The sequence below is a fragment of the Betta splendens genome, chromosome 8 (assembly GCF_900634795.4).
Source record: "Betta splendens chromosome 8, fBetSpl5.4, whole genome shotgun sequence".
Classification (NCBI taxonomy): domain Eukaryota; kingdom Metazoa; phylum Chordata; class Actinopteri; order Anabantiformes; family Osphronemidae; genus Betta; species Betta splendens.
This window is the reverse complement of record NC_040888.2, coordinates 770,674-795,278: the sequence shown is the minus strand read 5'-3', so window position 1 is coordinate 795,278 and position 24,605 is coordinate 770,674. Positions and strand designations below refer to the sequence as shown.

Sequence of the window (24,605 nt, the reverse complement as noted above, 5' to 3'; positions counted from 1 at the left end):
ATCTAGGCCACAAGACACTGTCCATCTGCTGCTGCCTGGGAGGGACGGGTCCAGCTGGGGATTAGGTTGGCACCAGGTCCACGGGGAGGTGAGATTAAACACACAGTGGAAAAACAGCGTCCATGAGCCCAATCAGAACTCGTGCTTCATGGCTTCACTCATGAATGTGAACATAAGGAATAACGTGTCTTCAGGGACTACGCCTATGGCTGGAGGGGGGGGGGCTCTCCCTCTTCTGTTCAGAGCAAACCACTGTTTGAACATGAAGGTTCTGTGTGGGTTCTGGTTCCTTAGCAGACAGGCGGATAATGAATGAACGTGCTAACTGCATTTAACACATGGGCTCAGTTCCTCCCCCTCATTCAGTAACAGGCTGAGGTCCAGGATCCGGACTGAGCTCTCTCTAAGGCCCGGGGGGGGGGTTCTGGTGTCACAGCCGTTCTCCGGGACTTCATGGTGTTTTGTTCCCTCAGCATATCATGCAGCATTGAATCTGCACCCTCCTCTCTCCTGTGGAGGTCAGGTGTGACTCAGCACCACCGAAGAAGTCAAGGTCAGATCAGAAAGCAGTTTAAGCAGCGTCACCATTTTCTAGCGTTTCTATCGGCGACGTTCGGGGGGAGGAGGGGGAGGAGGGGAGGCCGTCAACAAGGAGGATTTGGTAAACATCTCATTGGCAGATTAACACTGACAATGTGTGTGTGTGTGCGTGCAAGCGAGGGAGGGAGGGAGGCGTCCCAGCAGGGGGGAGGGGGGAGGAGGGGAGCTGCCTGCTGCCGGGGACTGAAACGTCCTTCACATGAACCGAGCAGCGGCCCCGGCAACGGAGACCAGCGCAGAGCAGACGGAACCGATCCGGACCGAGCGACAGGTAACAAACGACGACGCAGCGATAAACAGTTAAGACGAGGACGGGGCGTTTATTCACAAACTTCCTCCATCGTGTTTGAAACGAGGCGTTAACGCTGCGCTGCTGTGCGCTGATTAGAGCTAAAGCTGCTAAGTTTGGGAACTGGATTCTAATGTTGTATATGTTATCATAGTACTCGAGCAGGACTTTGTCTCCAGCTGGTGATGAGCTGATTGACCCGTCGGACGCGGAACCGAAGCTCCAGACGGCGCGCGTCGCGTCCCTCAGCTTTGTTTGAGTCCCGTCAGATTAGAGGTCCGTCCGTGTGATTAGCTCCGTCTGTGGAGGAGCAGCCTGTTCTGGGTTCAGCTGAAACCTGAGGTGACGTTCTGCTCCTGATCAGACTCTGCTAATGTCGTCACCACCTAATTCTTCGCTCTGTGATTATTCGCCTTCATGTCATTTTGGACTTGAGCTTCGCGTTGCCATGGTGATGCGGATGTTAGGCTAATGCTGCTGCTGCGTCTCCGTCTCAGCATCACTGGGCTCAGCTGAGCTGCTCGTCCACAGGGCTGCTGTTGTTTTCCTGCAGCTGTAGTCGGGATCTGGAGGTGGAAATGTCTGTAGGCTCAGATTAGCCCCGATCACAGCAGGTGTGTGGGTAAAGCCTGTGGCCCCATCTGCCCTCCAGACCCGATCCCGGCCGCAAGATGAGCGCCGCCCGCCGCCCGCTGCTCCTGCTGTGTTTGTTGGCAGCAGCTGTGCTCGCTGGAGGAGCCCAGTCCGAGGGGCTGTGTCTGCAGGATGGGAAACACAAGGCGTCCCCGGGCCCGGAGCCACAGCTGGAGGACTGCTCTCTGTACGCCGACAGTGAGTAAGGCTGCAGCAAAGGGCCCGGTTCTGAGCGCCTGGCGCTAAGCTCTGTCCTCAATGTTGACAGACAGCTGCTGCACCAGCGGAGACATCCAGGACGTGGCCTACGTCCCGTCCGTCCAGAACGAGCCCTGGGACAAGTGTGGGCCTCTGAGCGCCGAGTGAGTGTGGAGCAGCCGGTTGTGAGCCGCGCAGAGAGCGCTGCGGCCGTTGACCTCTGACCTTTGTCTCCTCAGGTGTGAGGGCTTCCTGAAGCGCGTGTCCTGCTTCTACCGCTGCTCCCCCGACGCGGCGCGTTGGCCTCACCCCAGCCGGCGCTGGTACATCCAGGCCGTGCCGCTCTGCCACAGCTTCTGCCGGGACTGGTGAGGCCCAGCAGAACCAGACACGTCTCCACCTGGGCCCGGTTCGGTTACCTCAGTCACTGTACTCTTCCATCCCTCCAGGTTTGAAGCCTGCAGGATGGACCTGACCTGTGCTCGCAACTGGGCCAGAGACCCCCGGGGGCAGAACTGCACTGGAACCTGTGTTCAGTACCAGCAGGTAGGCTGTGGTCCAGCATGTAACGCACTCAAACTAAATTGGTGTCTTCTGGATCTGCAGCGTCTCACTGGCCTCTTCATATTAGGAAAGCATCTTTTTGCAGTTTTCAGTGGATTTGTCTTATGATGACATACGTACCGTCCTGTGAATATTTACCAGCGTGGGGTCTGTGTGAGGTGAACCGGGCCTCACTGAGGTGCTGCTGCTGTGTGTCGGTGTCGCGGGTCGCTGCCTTGGTCCGTTACAGTGAACACACGCTGTGCTGTGACTCAGTGTTAAAGCCCTGCGGAGTCCGACACACGAACCTGCATCTGAGCTTCCAGAGGCGTTCAAGGTCGCAGCTCATCAGCGGAGGCGAGCGGAGACAACAGGTGCCGGCGGCTCCTCCAACACCTGAGCGGGGGTTGTTTTCAGGCCGGCGCTGCCCTGGAAGCTCAGAGTGGGTGATTTGGGCCTCGGTAACCTTCAGATTCCCACAGGAATCAGCCTGGTGTGGAGCAGTGAATGAATCCTACTGCGGTGGTTTGGCAGCATAAAGGCTGCTTTGGTTTATCTGCTTCTCCATAGATGTACCAGCACGGCAGGGATCTCTGTGAGAGCCTGTGGGGCGATGCCTTCCTGGCGGTGGAGGACGATCCGGAGGACGCGGGGGAGGCGGGGGAGGCCCGCGCCGAGGGCGGCGGCCGGGCCTGCGGCTGCCTGACCCTCAGCCCGTCGGACAGAGACGTGATCGCGGCGCTCAAGGCCCAGCGGGACAACCCGGAGGAGCTGGACACCACCAAGACGGGCCTGCCCCAGTACCGGGCCCCCTGCCAGACCAAGCTGCAGGCCCAGAAGGGGAACTCGGTGCTGCGGAAGCGCTCGGTGGTGGTGGACGACATGGAGGGAAGCGGCAGCGGCCTGTAGAGTAGAGCAGCTGTCGTCTGGTAGAGCGCCCCACGCTAGAATCCTTGAGGTGGGAAGCGTTCCCTAGCTTATTTTAAGACAAATCCCAGCACTGTTGTTTACACGATGGCTGGTTTCCAGTCCTGCGTCCTGATGAGAGGACACAGATCTAACCTGAAGTTTGAGGCGTCTAACCGTCGTCCTGCTGTCTGCTGCTCCTCATGTTCCCTAATAGTGGAGAAGGTTGTAACAAACGTAACTTAGACTTCTCTTCCTTGAGGGATGAGGCTGGATCAGAACCTGGGCCCAGATCAGGTTCCTCTGGCCGGTCGTGGACGTTTCTCTTAGGTGTTTGTTGTGCTTTTCTTAATGTTCTCAATAAAGACGTTTCTGACTGTGGTTGTGTGTCTGAGCTGATTCTCGGTTGACATCTATTCCCACCAGCTGCTCAGGTACCACTGCTTGGGAGACACTGGTGGAATCTGCTGGAAGCATCGAGGACGAGCAGAGCTAAAAAGGCCGTTCTAGGCCGGGACCCCTGCTGAGCACCGTGCTCTCAGACCTCTGGAAATAGAACATGCTGCTTCCTGTTTCTGCTGCTCGGTGTCTCCAAAGCCTCTCACACAGAAGGAAATCTGGGTTTGGGACCGGAACAAAGGCTCAAACCCAACCGGCAGCCGGACCCAGAGCTGACAGCCGTGACCTCAGGCTCCACTGTCTCCACTGCACTGATGCATCCTGACGGACAGCTGTCACTCAGCCTCCAGCGAGCGGCACCAGTTCAAACGCAATTAAATTTAAATATCAGGACAAAGTCAGCTTTTATTACACACGCCACGTCTTAAACAGATCCTCCGGGCTTCACAAGATGTTGGTCCTTTCAGACCCTTCTGTAGTTCATCTGTTATAGACCAAAAGGGGAAACTGGGTAATGATAATGCGCTGATCTGTCACCTACACAGTACTACAGTACACGAGCACGAGTATCGATGCTGCTGGAAAACATTTCCATTCACTGATGCCGCAGCAGGAAGTCTTGCAGATGGAGGGAGGCTGTGCTTTCCTCCACTAGATGGCGCTGTGCTGCTGCAATGAGCACCACGGAGGCAGTTAACGTGGGCCAGCTGCACCTGCCAGCACGAAAGCAGACAGGCAGCCGGTTCCGCCCAGCTCTGGGCCTCAGATCATCTCTCCACCAGCTCCGGAGCAGCTCAGATGGCCAAGGTGGGAGGAATATTCATGGTTCTCTAGAAGAGGGGGAGGGTGAGTGACGGAACCGGGCCTGTGGGAGGCGAAGGGGCTGGAGGAGAGGAAACTCAAACCCACCCAGAGCTCTTCATACGTCAGCGCTCGCATCACAGATGTTCCCACAGACACTCGGTGTGGGCCGTGGGCCGAGGCTCCGCTTGCCTTGTTTTTAATGCGCCGTGTGCGTAAAGCGACACACATTTGAGCAGCTCTGATGAACAGGCTCATATCATGAAACAGGCTGTTTATGTGAAACGCTCACACGTCCCCTGAAAGGCAGGTTCTGCATAAAGTCTCAGAATAGGAGAAGCTGTGTGGGCGCTGTTTCCACGTCCACGGGAAAACGCCGAGGAGTTGTTATTGATGGAAAGGAGGCGATTGAAATAGGTGTCGTATGAAAAGAGGTTAAGACGCTTCCTCTCCAAAACAAGCTGAGGTGAGAGTGCACACAAACCACAGCCTTCACCCGTTTGAAGTGGTTTTCGTGAGTACTCGCAGACTTTCAGTCCAAACCGGCTGCTGGTGTTTACCAGCACGTCACTGGACAGAAATCCCCCCGAGCCGAGACCAGCCTGGCAACAACCCTGTGTGGGTCAAAGGTCGCCCTCCCTCCCACATTTACTCCACTACCTCTACAGTTCTCTTTTACTTTGCTACACTGCTAAGTACTGCAACAACAGGAGAAATGTGTATTAGATATTATTGGGTATTTTATTATAGCATGTATCACCCTGAATTTCCTGTGTCTCAGTCACTCTCCATTTACTGCTGACCTGTTCATTAATGCAGAGGTAACGTTTCCTTTCAGTCAGTCCTTTTACACTTGAAGCTCATTTCGCAGGTTTTCTTCTCCTTCCACCGTCGTTGTCGTCACTCACCGACCACCGTTCTCATTATGTGGTTCCTGCGAGGCCCATGAAGCACGCAGTGACCCTCGGCTCAATGAGTCACTGCGGGACTTTCCCTCTATCTGCGCGTTGGGCCCCTGCTGTGCCGCATACTTGGCCGCTGATGCGTCTCCCGCCGCGTGAGAGACGCCCCCGTCATTCCTGGACCCACTGTCACCAACACCTCAAATATGTTCAGACGCCGGCATTTAAGAATGTGCCGGTGGTTTTGTAGGAATGTCAAGATGTTTGAAATGTCGCGGGTTACCGGCGGCTTCCCGTCGCCCTCGGCCATGAAGCGATAAGGAGGCCGCACGTAGCTCCGGTCGCGCGTGGCGGGTTCGTCTAACGCGAGAGCAGGAAATTCCGCCACCCTCACGGAGCTCCAGCCTCTTATTGACACAACAGGAGGCTTTGAGAGCTCGCGCGACCTGGGCGGGGGTTCCCAGAAATCCTCCCCTGTGACGAAGTAATCAACAACATGCCCATATATGGACATGTCCGTGCGCGCACAGGAAAGACCTACGTACTGGCGCTGCGTGCGTAAACACGGAAACCAGACTGTGTTTGTGTAACTCTTATTGCTGCTTTACGCCTGGAAACAGATTCTTTCTCTTCCTCCCGCTGTTTCCTCGTGTTTATGCATAAAAACAAACTACATCACAAAGTCACTTTCATTTTAAGATACTTTACTTAAATACACATCACAAATAAAAAAAGACATTGTAAACATTTGACATCGTCAGTTTGTCTGGATCAACCGGGCAAACAAAATAATTTACACCATGAATAAACTGCAGCATCGCATGACAAGTAGCAAAAAGTACAATATTCATCATCTTTATCCCCGTTTGATAGCATTAGTGAAGCCGACACGCGGGCCGGAGCCCGCTGTGCTGCTCTGGTTCAGGGATCAATGGTCCTTTGAGCGGTGTCCAGCATCCGGCAGTACCATTCATCCGTCCCCACGGAGCCGTCTCTACACAGCCCTCGGCTCGGTGGTGCTGACCCACACCAGCCGCTAGTCCAGTGCTGCGCGTGCACGTGTCCAGTGTTATCACTTTATTGTCAGTTCTGAGTGTTTGCTCCTAAAACGCTTCCATCTTGCTCGTCAGCATCAGCTGACAGCCGCTGCTCACGTGTGTCAGCACCTTCTGCTTGAGCTGCGCGACCTGGTCTCGCAGCACCGACGCGGTGTTGGAGAGGCCCGCGTTGTCGTTCTTCAGAACTTTCACCTTCTCCTCCAGCCGCGCGATGCGCTCCAGCTTGCGCCTCCGGCACTTGGTGGCCGCCAGCCGGTTCCGCAGCCTCTTGCGCTCCGCCTTGATCCTCTCCTGCGTCTCCAGGTCGATGGGGGACATCGGAGGGGAGCCGTCGCTGCTGAGCAGGTCGGGCACGGTCTGAGGCTCCTCTTTCAGGGCGACCAGCCGTTGCGGGTGCAGTCCCGAGCCGGGCAGGGAGTGCTGGAACGGGTGCGTGCCGTGCGTCGAGGTCTGCGGGTGGCTCTGCGGGTGCGGCGGCAGGTAGCTGATGGTGGCGGAGGGGTAGCTGGACGCGGAGGAGGCGCTCGAGTTGGGGCAGTAAGCGTTCAGTGTGGTGTAGATGGGAGGCTCCGGCTGCAAGGCGGAGCCGAAGACGCTAGAGGCCGCCGGCGAACATGTAGTAACTCCACCGGCTCCGATGGACACGTTCGGGGGGGGCATCTGGTTCATCTTGTGCAGCTCGTCCAGGGCTTTGACGAAGCCCTCGGCGAAGCCCTCCTGCTCATCGGTGATTCCCCGGTTGTAGAAGTACTGTCCCGGGGTGGGAGTGGTGATCACACCGTTACCGTTCTGGATGATGAGCCTCTCCAGCTCTGGGGAGGCGAGCTTCAGGGAGCCCACGTCCTGCTGGCCGCCGTGGTACGGGTCCGCCTCGGCTCTCAGCTGCGATTTCAGGCTGCGGTACGAGTCTGTCAAGTTCAAATTCATATTCTGCTTTAGCAGTTTGTAGTCGTTCACTGCTGCATCTGAGTGGCCGTAATGCGACAGAAAGGAGTCGTCATGGTAAAAAGGCTGTTCCATCTTTGTAGACATAAAGTCGTAGAGAAAACGTGCGAGCTTACCAGCTGATCACAGACAAGCTCTGGGAACCAACAAATGTCAGTGACAGCAGAGAGCGCGCATCAACAGAGTCCAACCAACACGGAACAAAAATCCAAGCGGCTGCTTTCACCTCGGCCCAGTATCTGATCGTACAGTTGTGTTTCTGAAGTCCGTTCGGGCTCGGTGCGCGTTGAGGTGCGTTCAGGCGGGCCGTCGACGGGCCATTTATACAGCCACAGACACGCGCTGGGCAGAGCTGCGTGGTGATAGGCCGGGCGGCTCCAGAGCCACGCCCACACAGTGACGATATCATGTGACGCTAATGCCGGGAAGAGGAGACTGTAAACAAGCCTGTAGGCAAGAGAGCGGAGCGGTGGGAAGGCGGCGGAGAAATAAAGAGAATAATGTGCATAATAATGATATTCTGGGCTGAATCGGGGGCGAAGAGGGGCGCTCACTCTGCCGTAGCAAACCACGGCCCCCAACTTACACAATAAAGGCATAAACTGTAGTAGGCAGGTTCATTAACTAGTATTAATTAGTTCGTGGGAACCTGACAGCGTTTCCACGTTACACGTTTACACATCATCTACGAATTAATGTCAAACAGCAGCGACTTGCTGCTCGTTTGGAAGCCAACCAGCGGAGGAAGTCCCCATGCCTTATATGGGCAGCATGACGCGCGGGTTCCTCTCCGGGAGAACCGGGAAGCAACGCCCACCTGGGCCCAGTCCAGCAGGGTCCTGATCCAGCATGAAGCCCAGTGTGAACCAGTACAAACCCGCTTGTGACATGCTGCTTTCACAGTATCGACACTCATTCCTCCTCCTGGTCCCCATTAATGATAATAATACTAATCGTTATCATTATTAGAAGTGTAGCCTTTCATTTATATACAGCATGTACTGTAGACTCCCAAATGTACTCATTAACAGTGCACTTAATCATTGTCCATTCAACATGAAACCTTTCCTGCCACATGTTTCCACTCTGTCAGTCTGTTCTGTGTGGTTTGTTGGAACGACTGGCTGCTCCAGTGCATTCCACCATGACACTCAGCAGGGTGTGTGTGATCAGATACAGAACAAACACTTCCTCCTACAGAACCTTAACAATGATGCTGGAGCTGCTTTGATCAGGAAGGAGGAAACAAGTGGCTTCAATGAAGCAGGAAGATTTAAGGCCGTTCATTCCCTCCTTCAGATCTTTTTGGTTTTAAAGCACAGGTGGAAGAATTGTGTCTCGATGTTTGAGGAAGGAAATGTGATTCCTCGTCTCCGCACCTGTTTCTGCTGTGTGAACACAACCTTTGTCTGCTGTTTGTAATTCTTCAACACCCACACACGGCCGCCGGGCCGAGCGGAGCGGAGCCGCGGGAGCGGGTCGGGTCGGAATGGCTGCACCTCATCCTCTGCACCTGAGGGATGAATGTGATCAGCAGCAGCAGCATCACACCTTCATTCACGTGGACGCTCAGGAATCCTGGCTTCTGTGGCCCTGACTAAACGAGGAGTTCAGGCTGCCTCCCGTCACAAACAAAGGAGGTTTTACCCAAGAACACCATCAATCTTACACTAATCCTGTACCTGAAATTATCGCTGGTTTGAAATCTCTCACACAAACCGAAGCAAATAAACAGCTACTAGTTTAAAGCATCTCTGGCGCCGCTCAGGTCCAGAACCTCAGGAACGTCCTGTGAAGGATTTCGGAGCGATTGGTCGTGTTTAGGCCCAAGGGCAGAAGGATGAATTCGAGTGTTTTTCAGGCTGGGCTCATCACTGTAGGGTCTCATAATTAGCTCATAGCAGGTAATTCTCTGGCATCCAGAGCCGCTGCTTTAATTCTATGCCGTTTTGTTGGTATCCATGGTTCTATGGACAAACAGAGGACAACAACAATTCCTGGCACTGTTGTGTGTCTCCCTCCTAAATCCTGGCGTCTGAGCAGCAGCCGGCTCCGACCCGCTCGCCTCGCCTCTCATTCAGCCCGCGGTGCCGGCGACCACAGACCCACTGACATTTTGGCAAAGAGCAGCGGCACCGGGTCCGAGTGGTGCGTGTTTACGGGAAGACTCGTGAGGTGGAAGTGCTGCCAAATGTGTGTAAACGCAGCCGGGCAGACGCGTTATTGAACACGCGGAGGTCAAAGGCAGGCAGATTCCTTCCCGACTCCTTTCCTTCCTCACTCGTCCCACTTCTCACCAGGATCTGATGGGCTCCTGTTGGTTTGTGGGTTTGTGCATGTTTCTGGTTCCGGGATCACGTGCAGCGCTGCCAAAAGCACCGCAGCGCTCCCTGCTGCTCCTGCGTTGGGAAAGGCGAGGGGGGGGCTGTTTACCGTCACGCCAGCGTGTGTGTGAGCAGGCACGTATGTGTGTCAGGGTGGGGTGTTCCCAACCACAGCATCCGAGCATCTGCATGAGGACGGCAGATAACGGCATCGGCATCTCTTCATGGAATTCTTATCTATTGTCTCCCACGCAGTTTGCATGTGACTCCTGTCTGACCTTTGCTTTAACAGATAACTCAGGTTCAACTCCCATAGTTAAGATGTGCAGGAATGAAGCAAATCTGTGGCCGTCTCACTCACATGATGGAAAGTCCCCTCGACGCCTTCACCCTATAGCCCTAAACAAAGCAGGCTTTCACATCAGATGCTCATGTGCTGGGCTCTCCTCACCTCCCATTGTTCCTCCCGTGCTTCGCCGGCGTCCTTCTGGTCGGCAGCAGGGCTGCGGCTGTGACTCACAGCAGGGGGCGGCCGGGGCCAATCAGAGGTCAGAGCCTGGAGCTCACGCCTCACTTCAGAGCCTTTTCTGACCTTCACAACTCCTCCAAACACCCACTCAGCACAACGGAGTTGGGGGAGCAGGAGACGAGGAGGCAGAGAAGACAGGCTCAGTCAGACGGGGTTTGTTGGTGAAGTGCCCTCTTGACAGAGACGCTGACTCCTCGCTTTGGACATAATGGGGCCTCTCATCCAAAGCACGGCCGCACTCCTTTGTGACTGAGGTCACTTTATTGCCAGGTCTATTAATAGAGCAACCATCATCGTTTACATCACCATCATCCTCATCAACATCACATGATGTGCTGGTGCTGTTTCCCTGCGTTCTTTGACTCCGTGTGCCACTAGTGCAGGAGTCCTCTACCAGGACATGGTTGGGTCCAAGCCTGGCACCCGCTGCCTTGAAACTCAGCTGCAGGGACCAGCGAACGTATGAGGACCCGTTTGAGCTGTGACTGTGACTAGATGGAGACACGATACCAGCGGCTGTTTTAAAGTAGAGCTCCCTCACACCAAAGCATCCGGAGCCCATCAGATGAGCAGCCGCTGATCGGATCTGATCGGATCTGATCTGATCTGATCTGATCTGATCTGATCTGTTCTGATCTGATCTGTTCTGATCTGATCTGATCTGTTCTGATCTGATCTGTTCTGATCTGATCTGATCGGATCGCACTGCATCACATCGCATCAGATCAGGTCGCACCAAATCGCATTGGATCAGATCGGATCGCATCAAATCGCATTGGATCCCATCGGATCGCATCACATTGCATCGGATCGGATCACATCAAATCGGATCGCACGGATCGCATCGGATCGGATCGGATCGGATCGGATCGGATCGGATCGGATCGCATCGCATCGGATCGGATCGGATCGGATCGCATCGGATCGGGCCCACTGCATGTCGCTGTCATTCTGCAGCTTGGAACCATGATCTAAATTACCCAGGAGCACAGTCAATATTTTCCTCTCCACCTCCCCCTGCAGCCATAATGCGTCCAAATGAAGCTGTGGCCTCGGCTTCTGCATATTAGACACAGTGACAGACATGCGAGACTCGAACCCCTGCCAGGCAGGATGAAAAGCGCTCGCTGATCTGTGGAGGAGCTAGTTGGAGGACGACGACTGCGCCTACGCCCGTGGCAGCGCCCCCAGATCTGTGCTTTGGTGTCAGAGCCTCTGCCGTTGCTGCAGCCTGGGCCGTTCCATCACATCCTGTTAACACCAAACTTCTCCTCAGCTTTTCGAAACCCTTGCTCATGTCAGGGTCAAGGAAAGGACACGACTCCTACTTCCCCTGCAGTGAGTGAGCATCAGCGCATTCTGGGCTCGTCACAGCCTCGGGCTCATTTCTTAATAATAAACTGCTGATGGAGGGAAGGCATGGGCTCACGCACGGCGCTGGCCGTGAGAGGCCTGAGGGGGCCCGTGGTACTGATCCAGACACAGCCCTAAGGCCGAGGGGGGTGGTGGGAGGACATGCAGGAACCCAGCGAACACTGGCTGAGGGTTCCTTGGCACGAGAGAACATCTGGCTCCAGATCTGAGTCTCTGAGGAGACAGCTCACATTTAATCCTCATGGTCTTAAAGTGGCAAAGTAAAAACATGCATGAGTTGCTCCCTCCAACAAAGTCGATGTGCATTTAACTCCTTTGAGTTATGGCTTGGCTCGGTGAGGCGGCCACAGCTGCTCTGCTGTGAGTGTGTGTGTAAAAACATTGGCCAACTTTGGCCTTAACAGATAAATACCTCCAGAAGAGCTACGACAGTGTCCTCCCTGAAGATGAGAACCAGAGTTACGCACAGATCCCTGTTAGCATCCACACAAGACGCTAGGACGCTAGGATGCTAGGACACTAGGACACTAGGATGTTAGGACGCTAGGATGCTAGGACGCTAGGATGCAAGGATGCTAGGACGCTAGGACGCTAGGATGCTAGGACGCTAGGACGCTAGGACGCTAGGATGCTAGGATCCTAGGATGCTATTCTGTGTTAAGGCTCTGCTTCCTGGTTGGAACCAGATAAACAGGGGACCTCAGGGCGTCAGGATGCAGGGTGCAGAGCAGGGAATCCCTTCAGGGCCAATGTGACTGACGAGAAGGTCGTGACCTCAGGGGACGATGATGATGTCTCCGGTCGCTGAAGACGGGGAAATGACAACGATGTGAGTCACACATGCTCAAACACGAAGAGATGGACAAACTGCAGCACAATCAGCCTTGTAGCACTAGTGGGACCCACTCAGGTTGCAGATGTTGAGACGGAGGCGACAGAGCAGCAACGCTGCAGTTCCTCACGTTTTACTGTCAACACTCTTTGACTGAGCCTCAGGGAGCAACAACGCCCAGGACCGACCTGAGCAAGCCTGGACACGGACGCCCTGCAGGGAGTCAGTGCCGGTAACAGTACACACACACACACGCACACACATACACGTACACACACGCACACACACACATACACGCACACACACACACACACACGCACACATACACACACGCACACACACACACACACACACACATACACGTACACACACACACACGCACACACACACACACACATACACGTACACACATGCACACACGCACACATACACTTACACACACACACACACACGTAGACACATGGACACAGACAGACACACACACACGCACACACACACACACACACACACGCACACACGCACACACACACATACACGTACACACACGCACACACACACACATACACACACACACGCACACACACACATACACTTACACACACACACACGTAGACACATGGACACAGACAGACACACACACACGCACACACACACACATACACGCACACACACACGCACACACACACACGCACACACGTACACACACGCACACACATACACGTACACACACGCACACACACACACACACACACACACACACATATACATGTACACACACACACGCACACACACACACACACACACACACACACACACACACACGCACACACACACATACACGTACACACACGCACACACACACACATACACACACACACGCACACACACACATACACTTACACACACACACACGTAGACACATGGACACAGACAGACACACACACACACACACACACACACACGAACACAGGCAGACAGACAGACAGACAGACACACACACAGACACACACACAATACACGTACACACACGCACACACACACATACACGCATGGACACACACATACACACACTCTCCCTCTCTCTCTTACTCACACATGTAAATGCGCTTCAGCTGCCTCGCCGCCCTCACAGCTCAGCTCACACACACACACACACACACATACACACACACACACACACCCTGCGCCGCAGCATCACGCGTATTTTGCATCTGACGATTACTGTTTGCACGTTTCTGCTGTGGGACAATGACCTCATGCAGAACAGACGCCTGGGTCGGTGCTAAGAGCCGGTTCTGTTGGGTGGAGGCTTGTAGCAGCACCATTAGCGGTGCGTGGTGTGTTTAGTGGCGGGCTAAATACCTCCCCTTTAGGGTTTACCTTAAGCAGAGGAGGCCGACTCCAAACAGACTGGCCTGTTTACTGGTCTCACACAGGCAGCGCATGGGTGCAGAGACTGTTACTGGTTGTTCTGGTTCTAGGTCCGACTCCACTGAGGCTTCATTCTAACGGGCAGGGGTCTTCACACGGCGGGTCCTCGCCTGCTTCCCAGCCAATCAGTCAATCAGCCAACCAGTCAATCAGCCAATCAGCCAATCAGAGCGCACCCTCAGACCTGGAGGACGCTGGAGAATTCCAAGCCTCGTAAGAGACTGCACACAGGACGAGGACGCTGCTGACGCTGCATAATCCTCCCTGAAGTTGAGGACAACCCCCCCCCCTACACACACACACACTCAAACTTGGAGCTTAGTCATTTTCACAGCGCCTGTAAAGCAGTTTGCTGCTTTGTCATCGCCCGTCGCCATCCGCTCACACGTGTCTCCATTTCTTCTCACGTTCACCTCCATCCTGGAGGAGACGTGTGCAGGTTCTCCTCCTCCACCAGCGCCGGGAGGCTGCGAGTAGCGCCTGTTCTGGGCTCATGGCTCATGTTTCTAATGGGGCTCTGATTCCGCGCTTCGCTGTGAAGCAGCGGGACAGAAATAGGCATGCGGCGCTGCGGGCGGGAGGCTCGCATCCATGACGACCCCGGCCCATGGAGGAGGCGAGCAGGTGGACGTGTAGGTGTCTCCCCCAGCGCCTCCCCCCTCCTCCCCCCACACACTGATGCACAGTCATTTGAGCCCCTGCTCAGCGTCTGCCTGAGCTCAGGTCTGTTTTCATCTGTAAAAACAGGGCGCCAGCTTTCCCTCCTGCTGTGAGCAATAATGAGAGTGCTCATCACTGACGTCCTGAGCGTCTTCATTCATCTATTTGAAACTGCTCCTCGCCACGACTTTGGTGTCTCACGCGAACGTGTCGGCGCCGTGCTGCTCCTATAACGGACTCGACCGCTCGTCTCTTCAGGCTCTGCTTTGCTTTGAGTCTCTACGTGGAATGTGCCTCCTGCTCACTGCTGCACTCATGCTTTCATGGCCACATTTAGGTGGAATCACAGATCCACATGTGTTCCTCATACCGTTAAGAAGAGGAGGATTTTCATTTGAATTGAGTGACGATGTTAGAAAAAGCAGAAGCGGTGTTTCTGGAAGCGTGCAGGCCTACACGTTCCTGTGATCTGCTGATATTTCAGTAGGAAAAATCCCCCAGTGCACAGGAAATTATGCTTTTTAAAGTTCTTTTGACGCTGATGTTTAGACAAAGACGTCAGAGATGCGGAACAAACGGGACAGTGGTGTGAACAGTCTGTGAAGGTCAAGGGCAGAAGCAGGTTAGAGAGACAGAACTTCATCTACCCACAAACAGGATGAGGCTGAGCTCCTCCGGGGACTTTGGACGTTCTTGGTGTTGTTTCTTATCTCTGTGTTACCTGTGAAGGTCTGAGGAGCATGGAGCCAGGCAGGATGGGCCCAGTGGACCCCAGTGGAGCCCAGTGGAGCCCAGTGGAGCCCAGTTTAACTCAGTAGAGTCCAGTGGATCTCAGTAAAGTCCAGTGGAGCTCAGTGGAGCCCAGTGGAGCCCAGTTTAACTCAGTAGAGTCCAGTAGATCTCAGTAAAGTCCAGTGGAGCTCAGTGGAGCCCAGTGGAGCCCAGTTTAACTCAGTAGAGTCCAGTGGATCTCAGTAAAGTCCAGTGGAGCTCAGTGGAGCCCAGTGGAGCCCAGTGGAGCCCAGTTTAACTCAGTAGAGTCCAGTGGATCTCAGTAAAGTCCAGTGGAGCCCAGTGGAGCCCAGTGGAGCCCAGTTTAACTCAGTAGAGTCCAGTAGATCTCAGTAAAGTCCAGTGGAGCTCAGTGGAGCCCAGTGGAGCCCAGTGGAGCCCAGTAGAGTCCAGTGGAGCCCAGGAGCCCAGTGGAGCCCAGTGGAGCCCAGTGGAGCCCAGTAGAGTCCAGTGGAGCCCAGTGGAGCCCAGTGGAGCCCAGTTTAACTCAGTAGAGTCCAGTGGAACTCAGTAAAGTCCAGTGGAGCTCAGTGGAGCCCAGTGGAGCCCAGTTTAACTCAGTAGAGTCCAGTAGATCTCAGTAAAGTCCAGTGGAGCCCAGTGGAGCCCAGTGGAGCCCAGTAGAGTCCAGTGGAGCCCAGGAGCCCAGTGGAGCCCAGTGGAGCCCAGTGGAGCCCAGTTTAACTCAGTAGAGTCCAGTGGATCTCAGTAAAGTCCAGTGGAGCCCAGTGGAGCCCAGTTTAACTCAGTAGAGTCCAGTGGATCTCAGTAAAGTCCAGTGGAGCTCAGTGGAGCCCAGTGGAGCCCAGTTTAACTCAGTAGAGTCCAGTGGATCTCAGTAAAGTCCAGTGGAGCTCAGTGGAGCCCAGTGGAGCCCAGTGGAGCCCAGTTTAACTCAGTAGAGTCCAGTGGATCTCAGTAAAGTCCAGTGGAGCCCAGTGGAGCCCAGTGGAGCCCAGTTGATCTCAGTGGAGCTCAGTGGAGCCCAGTGGAGCTCAGTAAAGTCCAGTGGAGCTCAATAAAGTCCAGTGGAGCTCAGCAGAGCAATGGTGCCGCAGGGCATGACGCACCGACACATTATAAAGTTGTTTCTTTCTTTTATTGCTCTGCTTTGGGTTGTACCTCCCCCTACTGTTCTTCTCCTTTTCACAACGTGCACCTGTGCTTCACCAACCACAGTCACTGTCTCTGCGCCGTCCCTCATGTAACACAAACCATCTTCCAGCAGCCTTGATCTGCTGCCCCATGTGCTCGTAGCCACGTTTGCTCACAGCAGGGCAGCGCTTCAGCCCGATGCATGCGTGAGTGCAACCACTTAAAGGGGCCATTCAGAGCCATGTGGTCCCAGCAGGTGCCTCCTCAGCCTCCCTCTCCTCCTGCTAGCTAGTCGTAGCTATCCACCCACATCCGTGCATCATTTAGGGAAGATCACAGAGCAGAACAACGTCCTGGGGCAAATCATGTGCTGCACAAACCTAGTCACATCTGTAGCAACCCTTCCACGCAGGTTGTTTCACTTGCTCAGCTGCGGATCGTGTGCTCATGAAAGGATGTTTTCTAGCGCCTTTTAGTTTAAGCAGCGAGACGGAAGCTGCATTGAAGCCATGAGTACCGATGCAGCGTCACCGTCTCATTCACTCCCAGCTCAGCCTGTCCTTCCTGTGCTGCGGTAGAAAGGTTTTCACACAGGATGCTGAGGGGGCAGAGAGGATGCTCGAATTTGAATCGCATCCTGTGGTCGTGTGTGTGTGTGTCTGTCATTTCTTTCGGTGGAAGTCGCAGATGATAAGTGGCAAACGTATAAAGGGCGTTGTGTGAACTGATTGTACTGCGATCAAAGGAGGCACAGATTATTAGTGCCTCATTTTCCACAGGTTGGCCTTTTGCAGCTCCCACCCGTCCGTCACAGCTGGGGTGTTGTGTCTGTGGGCGTCTTGTATGTTTGACTGGTGCAACATTTTCAACGTTTTACCATTAAATGCAGCAGCATAAGATGTGAGAGGGAGGAAAGAAGTTCAGCTCCTCGAGGACTCAACCGTCAGTGATTACAGCTTTGTAGCGTTTGACTTTCAGCAGCAAACAAACATCTGTACACGAGTGCTAGGATTCAACACAAGCCCTGTGTATCATTCAGCTGGAGCATTAGCAGCTGCACGCTGACCACAAATGAGCACATGCAGGCGTGTTTACTATTTACTGCAGCAACATGTTTGAACTGCTGCCTTTTACACAGCCGCTACTATTCTGTCACGCATCATCCCTGCGGGTCAAATTACTCATGCGTGATGTTTTTTGTGTTGTTTGGTCTCAGATCTGTGTCACTGGTGCATTTGTATTTCTCAGAATAGGACCAGCACAGCTTCATGCTTCCTGCAGAAGACAATGACGTGAAACTTTCTCTGCTCCTCCAACAGCAACTGGAGCACTCAGATCCAGGTCCAACGATACCTGGAGGGAGGCGCCGTGGTCAAATGACCTTTGACCTGCAGCGCCTCCTCACAGCCCACGGCTGTGCCATCGCTTCACGAACGGGCAGGAAATAACAAAGACGGAGGCAGAACGACAGACGGACACGCAGGAAGGACGCAGAACCGCCGCCATCAAGCCAGGACAGCGGAGGCACTAGCGGCCGGGACACCAGCCTCCGACCCCACACCTCAGCTTCCTCTCAGCGCACACGTCCAGGCCAAGCAGGGTAGAGGCCACGTCTGTCTCCAACAAAGGGCCGCAGAGCTGCAGGTGACGGCGGCGCCGCCTGCAGAAGAATGTGTGTGTGCACCATGAGAGGAAGGGACGTGGGCGTCGGCAGCCCCAGGAATAGCATAAACGCTGTGTTTAAAACAATCAATAGCTAGCGAGCTCCGGCTGGATGTGTGCGCTGGCAGGAAGGCGGCCGGCGCTGAGGGGTGAGCATGCGTGAGCGTGAGCGTGGGCTGGGGCCGCCCTCTCATCGTCTCCTTGGCAGCCGCGGCGCTGAACAGGCCTCCAGAACCGGCACAATCACTGACGGCTACGCACAGATGCGCAGAGGTGAACCCGACCCGGTTCCCTCCCGCTGCCGCCCTTTGATGTGGTCTGCGGAGAACGTGTTTAAAGAAATTCTTCTCCAGCTTTGAAGTCACTCTGTGTTTCCCACTCGGGTTCTGGATGTTTCCTCTTTTATCTCCTGGCTGCGAGCAGGTTGGGAGGAAACGGGATCCTCGGCCCACATGCGGTTCACGGCGCTGGCAGCCTTTGTCTGCTGTGAGATACGGGTCCGTCCCTCCTCCTGCGGTCGCTGCCACAAAGAGCTCCTCTTTAAACGAGGCCTGAGGAGCCAAATCTGATGTCAGAATCAAACAGGCAGCACTCAGACACTCACACAGAGCCTTCGTCTCCACGTCTTCCAAACACCTCCCCAACGTCCTGCTGCTGCTGCTGGACACTCACCTGTTCACCTGTTCACCCAATCACCTGTTCACCTGTTCACCCGATCTACCGTTCACCCGTTCACCCAATTACCCAATCACCTGTTCACCTGTTCACCCGATCACCTGTTCACCTGATCACCTGTTCACCCGTTCACCCGATTACCTGTTCACCCGATCACCTGTTCACCTGTTCACCCGATCTACCGTTCACCCGATCACCTGTTCACCTGATCACCTGTTCACCCGATTACCCAATCACCTGTTCACCCGATCACCTGTTCACCTGATCACCTGTTCACCCGATTACCCAATCACCTGTTCACCCGATCACCTGTTCACCTGTTCACCCGATCTACCGTTCACCCGATCACCTGTTCACCTGTTCACCCGTTCACCCGATTACCCAATCACCTGTTCACCTGTTCACCCGTTCACCCGATCACCCGCTAACTGCTCCTGAGCTGCTACCATCATCACTACCTGCCTGTCCTCCACAGCAGAGGACAAAGGTGATGGTGGCTGAGCCGAACCTCATGCGTCACAGAACAATGAAGACGTTTAGACCAAGCTGCTGCTTTCGCTCGCTCCGGTTCTCAGGATGTTATTGAAAACAGAAGCAGCTGGTCCAGGACCAGAATGTGGTGGAGGCCGGGCCGGACCGGGCCGGGCCGAGCCACGTGCCCACTTCAGGGCCACTTTATTGGCATTAGTGGTTTGGGCCGCTCCGCGCCTTCATCCCTACTCTTCCTCCATGGCAACACAGACAGACAAACAGGAAGCAGCTGTTGCCACGGTAACAGCCAGAGAGAAAGAAAGAACCAGAGAAATGTGGAGGGAAAAGGATTTCTGTGGTGGTGGAATCTAATTAGACTGTGACAGGGGATGAAAAGGGATATTTCCAGCTCCCAGCTTGCATGGATAGAGTGAGAAAACGTGTGTGTGTGTGTGTGTGTGTGTGTGTGTGTGTGTGTGTGTGTGTGTGTGTGTGTGTGTGTGTGTGTGTGTCTCTCTCTCTCTCCCTCTCTCTTGCGCAGATACTGTACTTGCGTCTCAGCCTGGTTATGAGCTGACTGACGCACAGAATTACCGACAAGCTTCTCTGCTGCTCTGCATCGCCCTCGCCTCCTCCTCCTCCTCCTCCTCCTCCTCCTCCTCCTCCTCCTCCTCCTCCCAGCCTCCTCTCAACCCTTTCCTTCACGTCTGTCTTCTCCCTGGCATCAAGTGGCTGCATATGGATAGTCACATAATCCGATTCTGTCACTGAGAATAGCTGCTGCCTCCGTGGCCTCTCGCTTCCTCAGCAGTTTGGATCTGGTCTCTGTATAAATCAGGAGGATGAACATTAACATCACCGACTCGCTGTGGGAATTAGTTTCATGCAGGCTGACACGGCTCTCACCTGTGAAATGGTGTTATGAAGTGGAAAGTCTGGTTTTTGGATCAACATGAAAGAGGCGACTGTTACTCAGCAGTGACATACAATACAAAGCGCTCCGAGCTGGTTTAAGGCCACCTCACTTTGATCCTGTGCTGTGAAAACAAACGGGAGTCTGCCCACACACACACACAGACACACACACACAATCTCACACACACAATCTCACACACACAGAAACTCACACACACACACACACACACACACACACACACACACACACACACACACACACACACACACACACACACACAATCTCACACACACAATCTCACACACACAGAAACTCACACACACACACACACACACACACACACACACAGAAACTCACACACACACACACACAATCTCACACACACAGAAACTCTCTCACACACACACACACACACACACACACACACACACACACACACACACACACACAATCTCACACACACAGAAACTCTCTCACACACACACACACACACACACACACACACGCATACACACTCACACACACACACACACACACACACACACACAATCTCGCACACACAATCTCACACACAGAAACTCTCACACACACACACACACACACACACACACACACACACACACACACGCATACACACTCACACACACACACACTCACACACACACACACACACACACATACACACACACACACACACACACACACACACACACACACACACACACACACACACACACACACACTCAGTCTTCAGAATTTGGCCGTTTTCTGATCATTGTTTCCAGCTGCTGGGTGCTGGGTTCTTCCTCTTCCTGACTTTGTATTTTTCCATTTCCAGTTCCCCCATCTCCCCGTCAGTATTTCTGAGAGGAGCCCTGAAGGCAGCTGACCTGTGGCAGGATGCCTTCAGAGGCAGCAGCGCTGTGTGGACAGAAGCTTCATCATCATCATCATCATCATCATCATCATCATCATCATCATCATCATCATCACAGACAGGGGCCCAGCCTCCTGCTGTCACCTTATCCTGGCTCGTGGTTTAATGTGCCAGAAAAATTATTTGTGTCTTTTCAGCAACGTTTTTTTTTCTGCTCACCCTTTTTTTAATAACAAGCTGCTCTTTGTCAAACTGTTTATTTTGGGGAAAACTAGAATAATTTTCCTTTGTTGACACACACTCAGTTTTCAGAAGTGAAGTCGTCAGCTTAAATGGTACGTCAATGAACCTTGTTGCTCAATCTTCTGACAAACCACAAGTGAGGAAGCTGTGAGCTCAGCTCCGCTCTGCCTGAGCAGCCACTTATCAGAGACGAGCTGCGAGCTGCAGGCGGACACAACTTCTTCCATGAAGACGTAGAGGAGATAAAAGAGCCGTGAGTCACGGCCTCTTCCACCCAACGTTCCACCTCTGGGAGTGGACGCCCCACAGCGGCAGAGGTCACCTCCACGCGTTCATGACCCGTGTGCTAATAATACTGAGAGGGAAGCGACGCCTCCGTCTGAGGTTCCGCGTCAGCAGCTGAGTGGACCCGTCACATGCTGAGCCGTCCTCTACGCTGCGCGGCCTTTCCCTGCGGTCACGCCCGCCTGGGTTCACTGCCACCGGCAGGTTGGAGGCTGAGAACGCGCTGCTGACACTTAACACACACTATTCAGGCTTCTGTTGAAAACATGCTGTAGAGCGAGAAGCTCCAACTGAGCGCTCCGGACCTGCTCCCTTCATGGGTTGCTTTGTTTCTGTGTAAACGAGGCCAGACACTTTCAGGGACCAGAGACGTTCCAGCAGATCCACACTCGTAAAGGTTCTCCGTTCTCATGATTGTTCTAACGAGGGTTAGACCAGACACAACAACAGGAGGTGAAGCCACTAATTCTCCTACAGGCTCAGCTGCTGGTTTCACTCCATGCAAATCAAAGCACACACCTGAAACCGGCAGTTGCTGTTAAACCATGTTTTTATTCTGGGCTGATGTTGTTATAAGAAGGGACTTTTCTGAAAATTCATGAAACCAGCAGAAATACGACAGCGAACACTCCAAAAGACAAACGTAGAGAGCGTTTCTACCGGTGACGTTGGTACAAAGCAGTGAAGAATGACATGTAGAAAACCTGGTCAGAGTTCACCTTCAGCTGCATCACCTGCTTCATGTTCGCTGACAGTCGATGGTTCTGTTCCAACATCAGGAAGATGCTAATGATCAGCAGTTTTTGGATAAATGACTCGGCAGCAGATGAAGCGATTAAAGGAGCTCCATCTGCAGCGTGTCAGTCACTACAGTGATAAACAGCAGCAGGGTGATGTGAACCTGGGTCAGAACCACCCCGTGGAGATGCTGCTCTGGGCCCACAAGCACCCACCAGAACCCCTAGAACAGCAGCTACCGGTTCCACCGGCCCGGTCCAGACTTCAAGCTGAGTGCTGTCATTGGACGGATGTGACGCTCCTTCACGTCGCTGCTTGGGCCTGTTCTGCTCCGGCTCCGGCTCCTTCTCCGTGGTCCTGTCACAGTATCTGTAGATCCGACCTACAGGTGGACTCATCACAGTACATAACATAACATTCTCTTCTGATGTTAATGGCGCTGAGCTTTACGAGCCTCACGTGCCCACATACTGAAGCTCCCTCCTCCTCGCAGCTGCCGGCTGCTAATGGCTTCCAGATCTGTTGTTCTGCACATGCACGGGCCAAAGTGGAAGTGGAAATCCGCTGTCCTTCAGCCACTGAGTCAAGCAGCACAGCGCATGTTTGAAGGGAAACCGCAGGCAGGGGCTCGAAGAAGTAACGGATTTAGCTTTTCATAGATCACAGTCCAGACTGTTGGGTGTTTGAACGGAAGGTCTTTGATGAGTAAATACGTTGTTTATGCTCAGTCAAAGTCCTTTACCTGTGCTGGAAACTGAAAGAAGCGTGTGTCTAATGGCTGCACGACAGGATTCGTATGAAGGAGTGTGTTTGTGTGAAGCCGTCTTAAGGTTATTTTAAGCCTTTTCCAGTCAAACGCCTTCTTCTTAGATGAAGGCTTTTTATATCACTTCACGGAGGCAGGACGCGGACGCTGCGGCGCAGCCTGAGTCGAACCCTCAGTTCTGTTTCCTGTGGTGGCTCCGACTCGGACCTGAACGCTGGAGACCGGGAGTAGTCCCTTTCACAGAGCTGACATCTGACGAGGTCATGCTTCCACGCCTGTACCCAATGATCAGCTGATCAAAATGAGTCATGGTTCAGGTTCTGCTTCAGGTTCTGGGTCCTGGTTCAGCGTGAAGTGTCAGACGTGTCCACGGGAGCCAACGCGGCCTTATATCAAGTGCTGGGTGACATTTTAATGGCAACAATGGTCTTTGTGCAGCGGCTCGGCCTCCACCGCTGTTTTGATTACTCACACTGAGTCATCAGCAGCAGCATCGAGGCCTCATGTGTCACATACCACAACGGCTGCTCTGCACAAAGAGCCCAGTGAGACGGAGGCGATCCATCAACGAGCTCAGAGCGACGGCGCTTTGTGTGGACTTCAGCTCGCGTGAAGTCTGTCATTAGACCCCCTGCGGAGCGCGGAGCCCAGGGGCCGGCTAGCCTTCTATCAGGGCCCCTCGGGGAGAGTCCAGACCTCAGCCGGAGCCACAGGGACAAAGGGCTGACGTACACGTAGCAGAAGAAAGTGCAGCAGTAAACGTGCGGCTTGTGTGTGAGGACTGAAGCACTTTCCATTATGTGCGGCCTCCTAAACGCCAGCACCGCCATCGCCTTACGAGCGTTTGTCATCTGATCTGGAAGACCGAGCTAGCGAGCCTCAGCCTGGCAGCAAAGCCTCGCTGAGACTCCTCAGGTGTCAGAGCCAAGGATCCTCACAGTCAGCCTGAGGCCCTCACAGTCAGCCTGAGGCCCTCACAGTCAGCCTGAGGCCCTCACAGTCAGTATTAGGCCCTCACAGTCAGCCTGAGGCCCTCACAGTCAGCCTGAGGCCCTCACAGTCAGTATTAGGCCCTCACAGTCAGCCTGAGGCCCTCACAGTCAGCCTGAGGCCCTCACAGTCACTATGAGGCCCTCACAGTCAGTATGAGGCCCTCACAGTCACTATGAGGCCCTCACAGTCAGCCTGAGGCCCTCACAGTCAGCATGAGGCCCTCACAGTCAGTATGAGGCCCTCACAGTCAGTATGAGGCCCTCACAGTCAGCCTGAGGCCCTCACAGTCAGTATGAGGCCCTCACAGTCAGCCTGAGGCCCTCACAGTCAGTATGAGGCCCTCACAGTCAGCCTGAGGCCCTCACAGTCAGTATGAGGCCCTCACAGTCAGTATGAGGCCCTCACAGTCAGTATGAGGCCCTCACAGTCACTATGATGCCCTCACAGTCAGCCTGAGGCCCTCACAGTCAGCCTGAGGCCCTCACAGTCAGTATGAGGCCCTCACAGTCAGTATGAGGCCCTCACAGTCAGTATGAGGCCCTCACAGTCACTATGAGGCCCTCACAGTCAGTATGAGGCCCTCACAGTCACTATGAGGCCCTCACAGTCAGCCTGAGGCCCTCACAGTCAGCATGAGGCCCTCACAGTCAGCCTGAGGCCCTCACAGT

General features: G+C 54.1%; 2 protein-coding genes across 3 annotated transcripts; one reads left to right on the top strand and one right to left on the bottom strand.

Moving 5' to 3' along the window:
* Positions 1-731: 731 nt before the first annotated feature.
* Positions 732-3,550, top strand: rtbdn (retbindin). Of its 2 annotated transcripts, none has more exons than XM_029158771.3 (6): positions 732-871; positions 1,542-1,720; positions 1,791-1,884; positions 1,960-2,088; positions 2,170-2,266; positions 2,834-3,550. In XM_029158771.3, the coding sequence occupies exons 2-6, from the start codon at positions 1,561-1,563 to the stop codon at positions 3,170-3,172; spliced, it is 819 nt and encodes a 272-aa protein (XP_029014604.1). In that variant the 5' UTR covers positions 732-871; positions 1,542-1,560; the 3' UTR covers positions 3,173-3,550. The 2 variants fall into 2 exon arrangements, with proteins under 2 accessions (XP_029014604.1, XP_055366801.1); XM_055510826.1 differs by having other exon boundaries at positions 764-871; positions 1,421-1,720.
* Positions 3,551-5,958: 2,408 nt separating this feature from the next.
* junbb (JunB proto-oncogene, AP-1 transcription factor subunit b) lies at positions 5,959-7,587 on the bottom strand. Its single transcript, XM_029158741.3, has one exon. The coding sequence runs from the start codon at positions 7,359-7,361 to the stop codon at positions 6,375-6,377; it is 987 nt and encodes a 328-aa protein (XP_029014574.1). The 5' UTR covers positions 7,362-7,587; the 3' UTR covers positions 5,959-6,374.
* Positions 7,588-24,605: the final 17,018 nt, after the last annotated feature.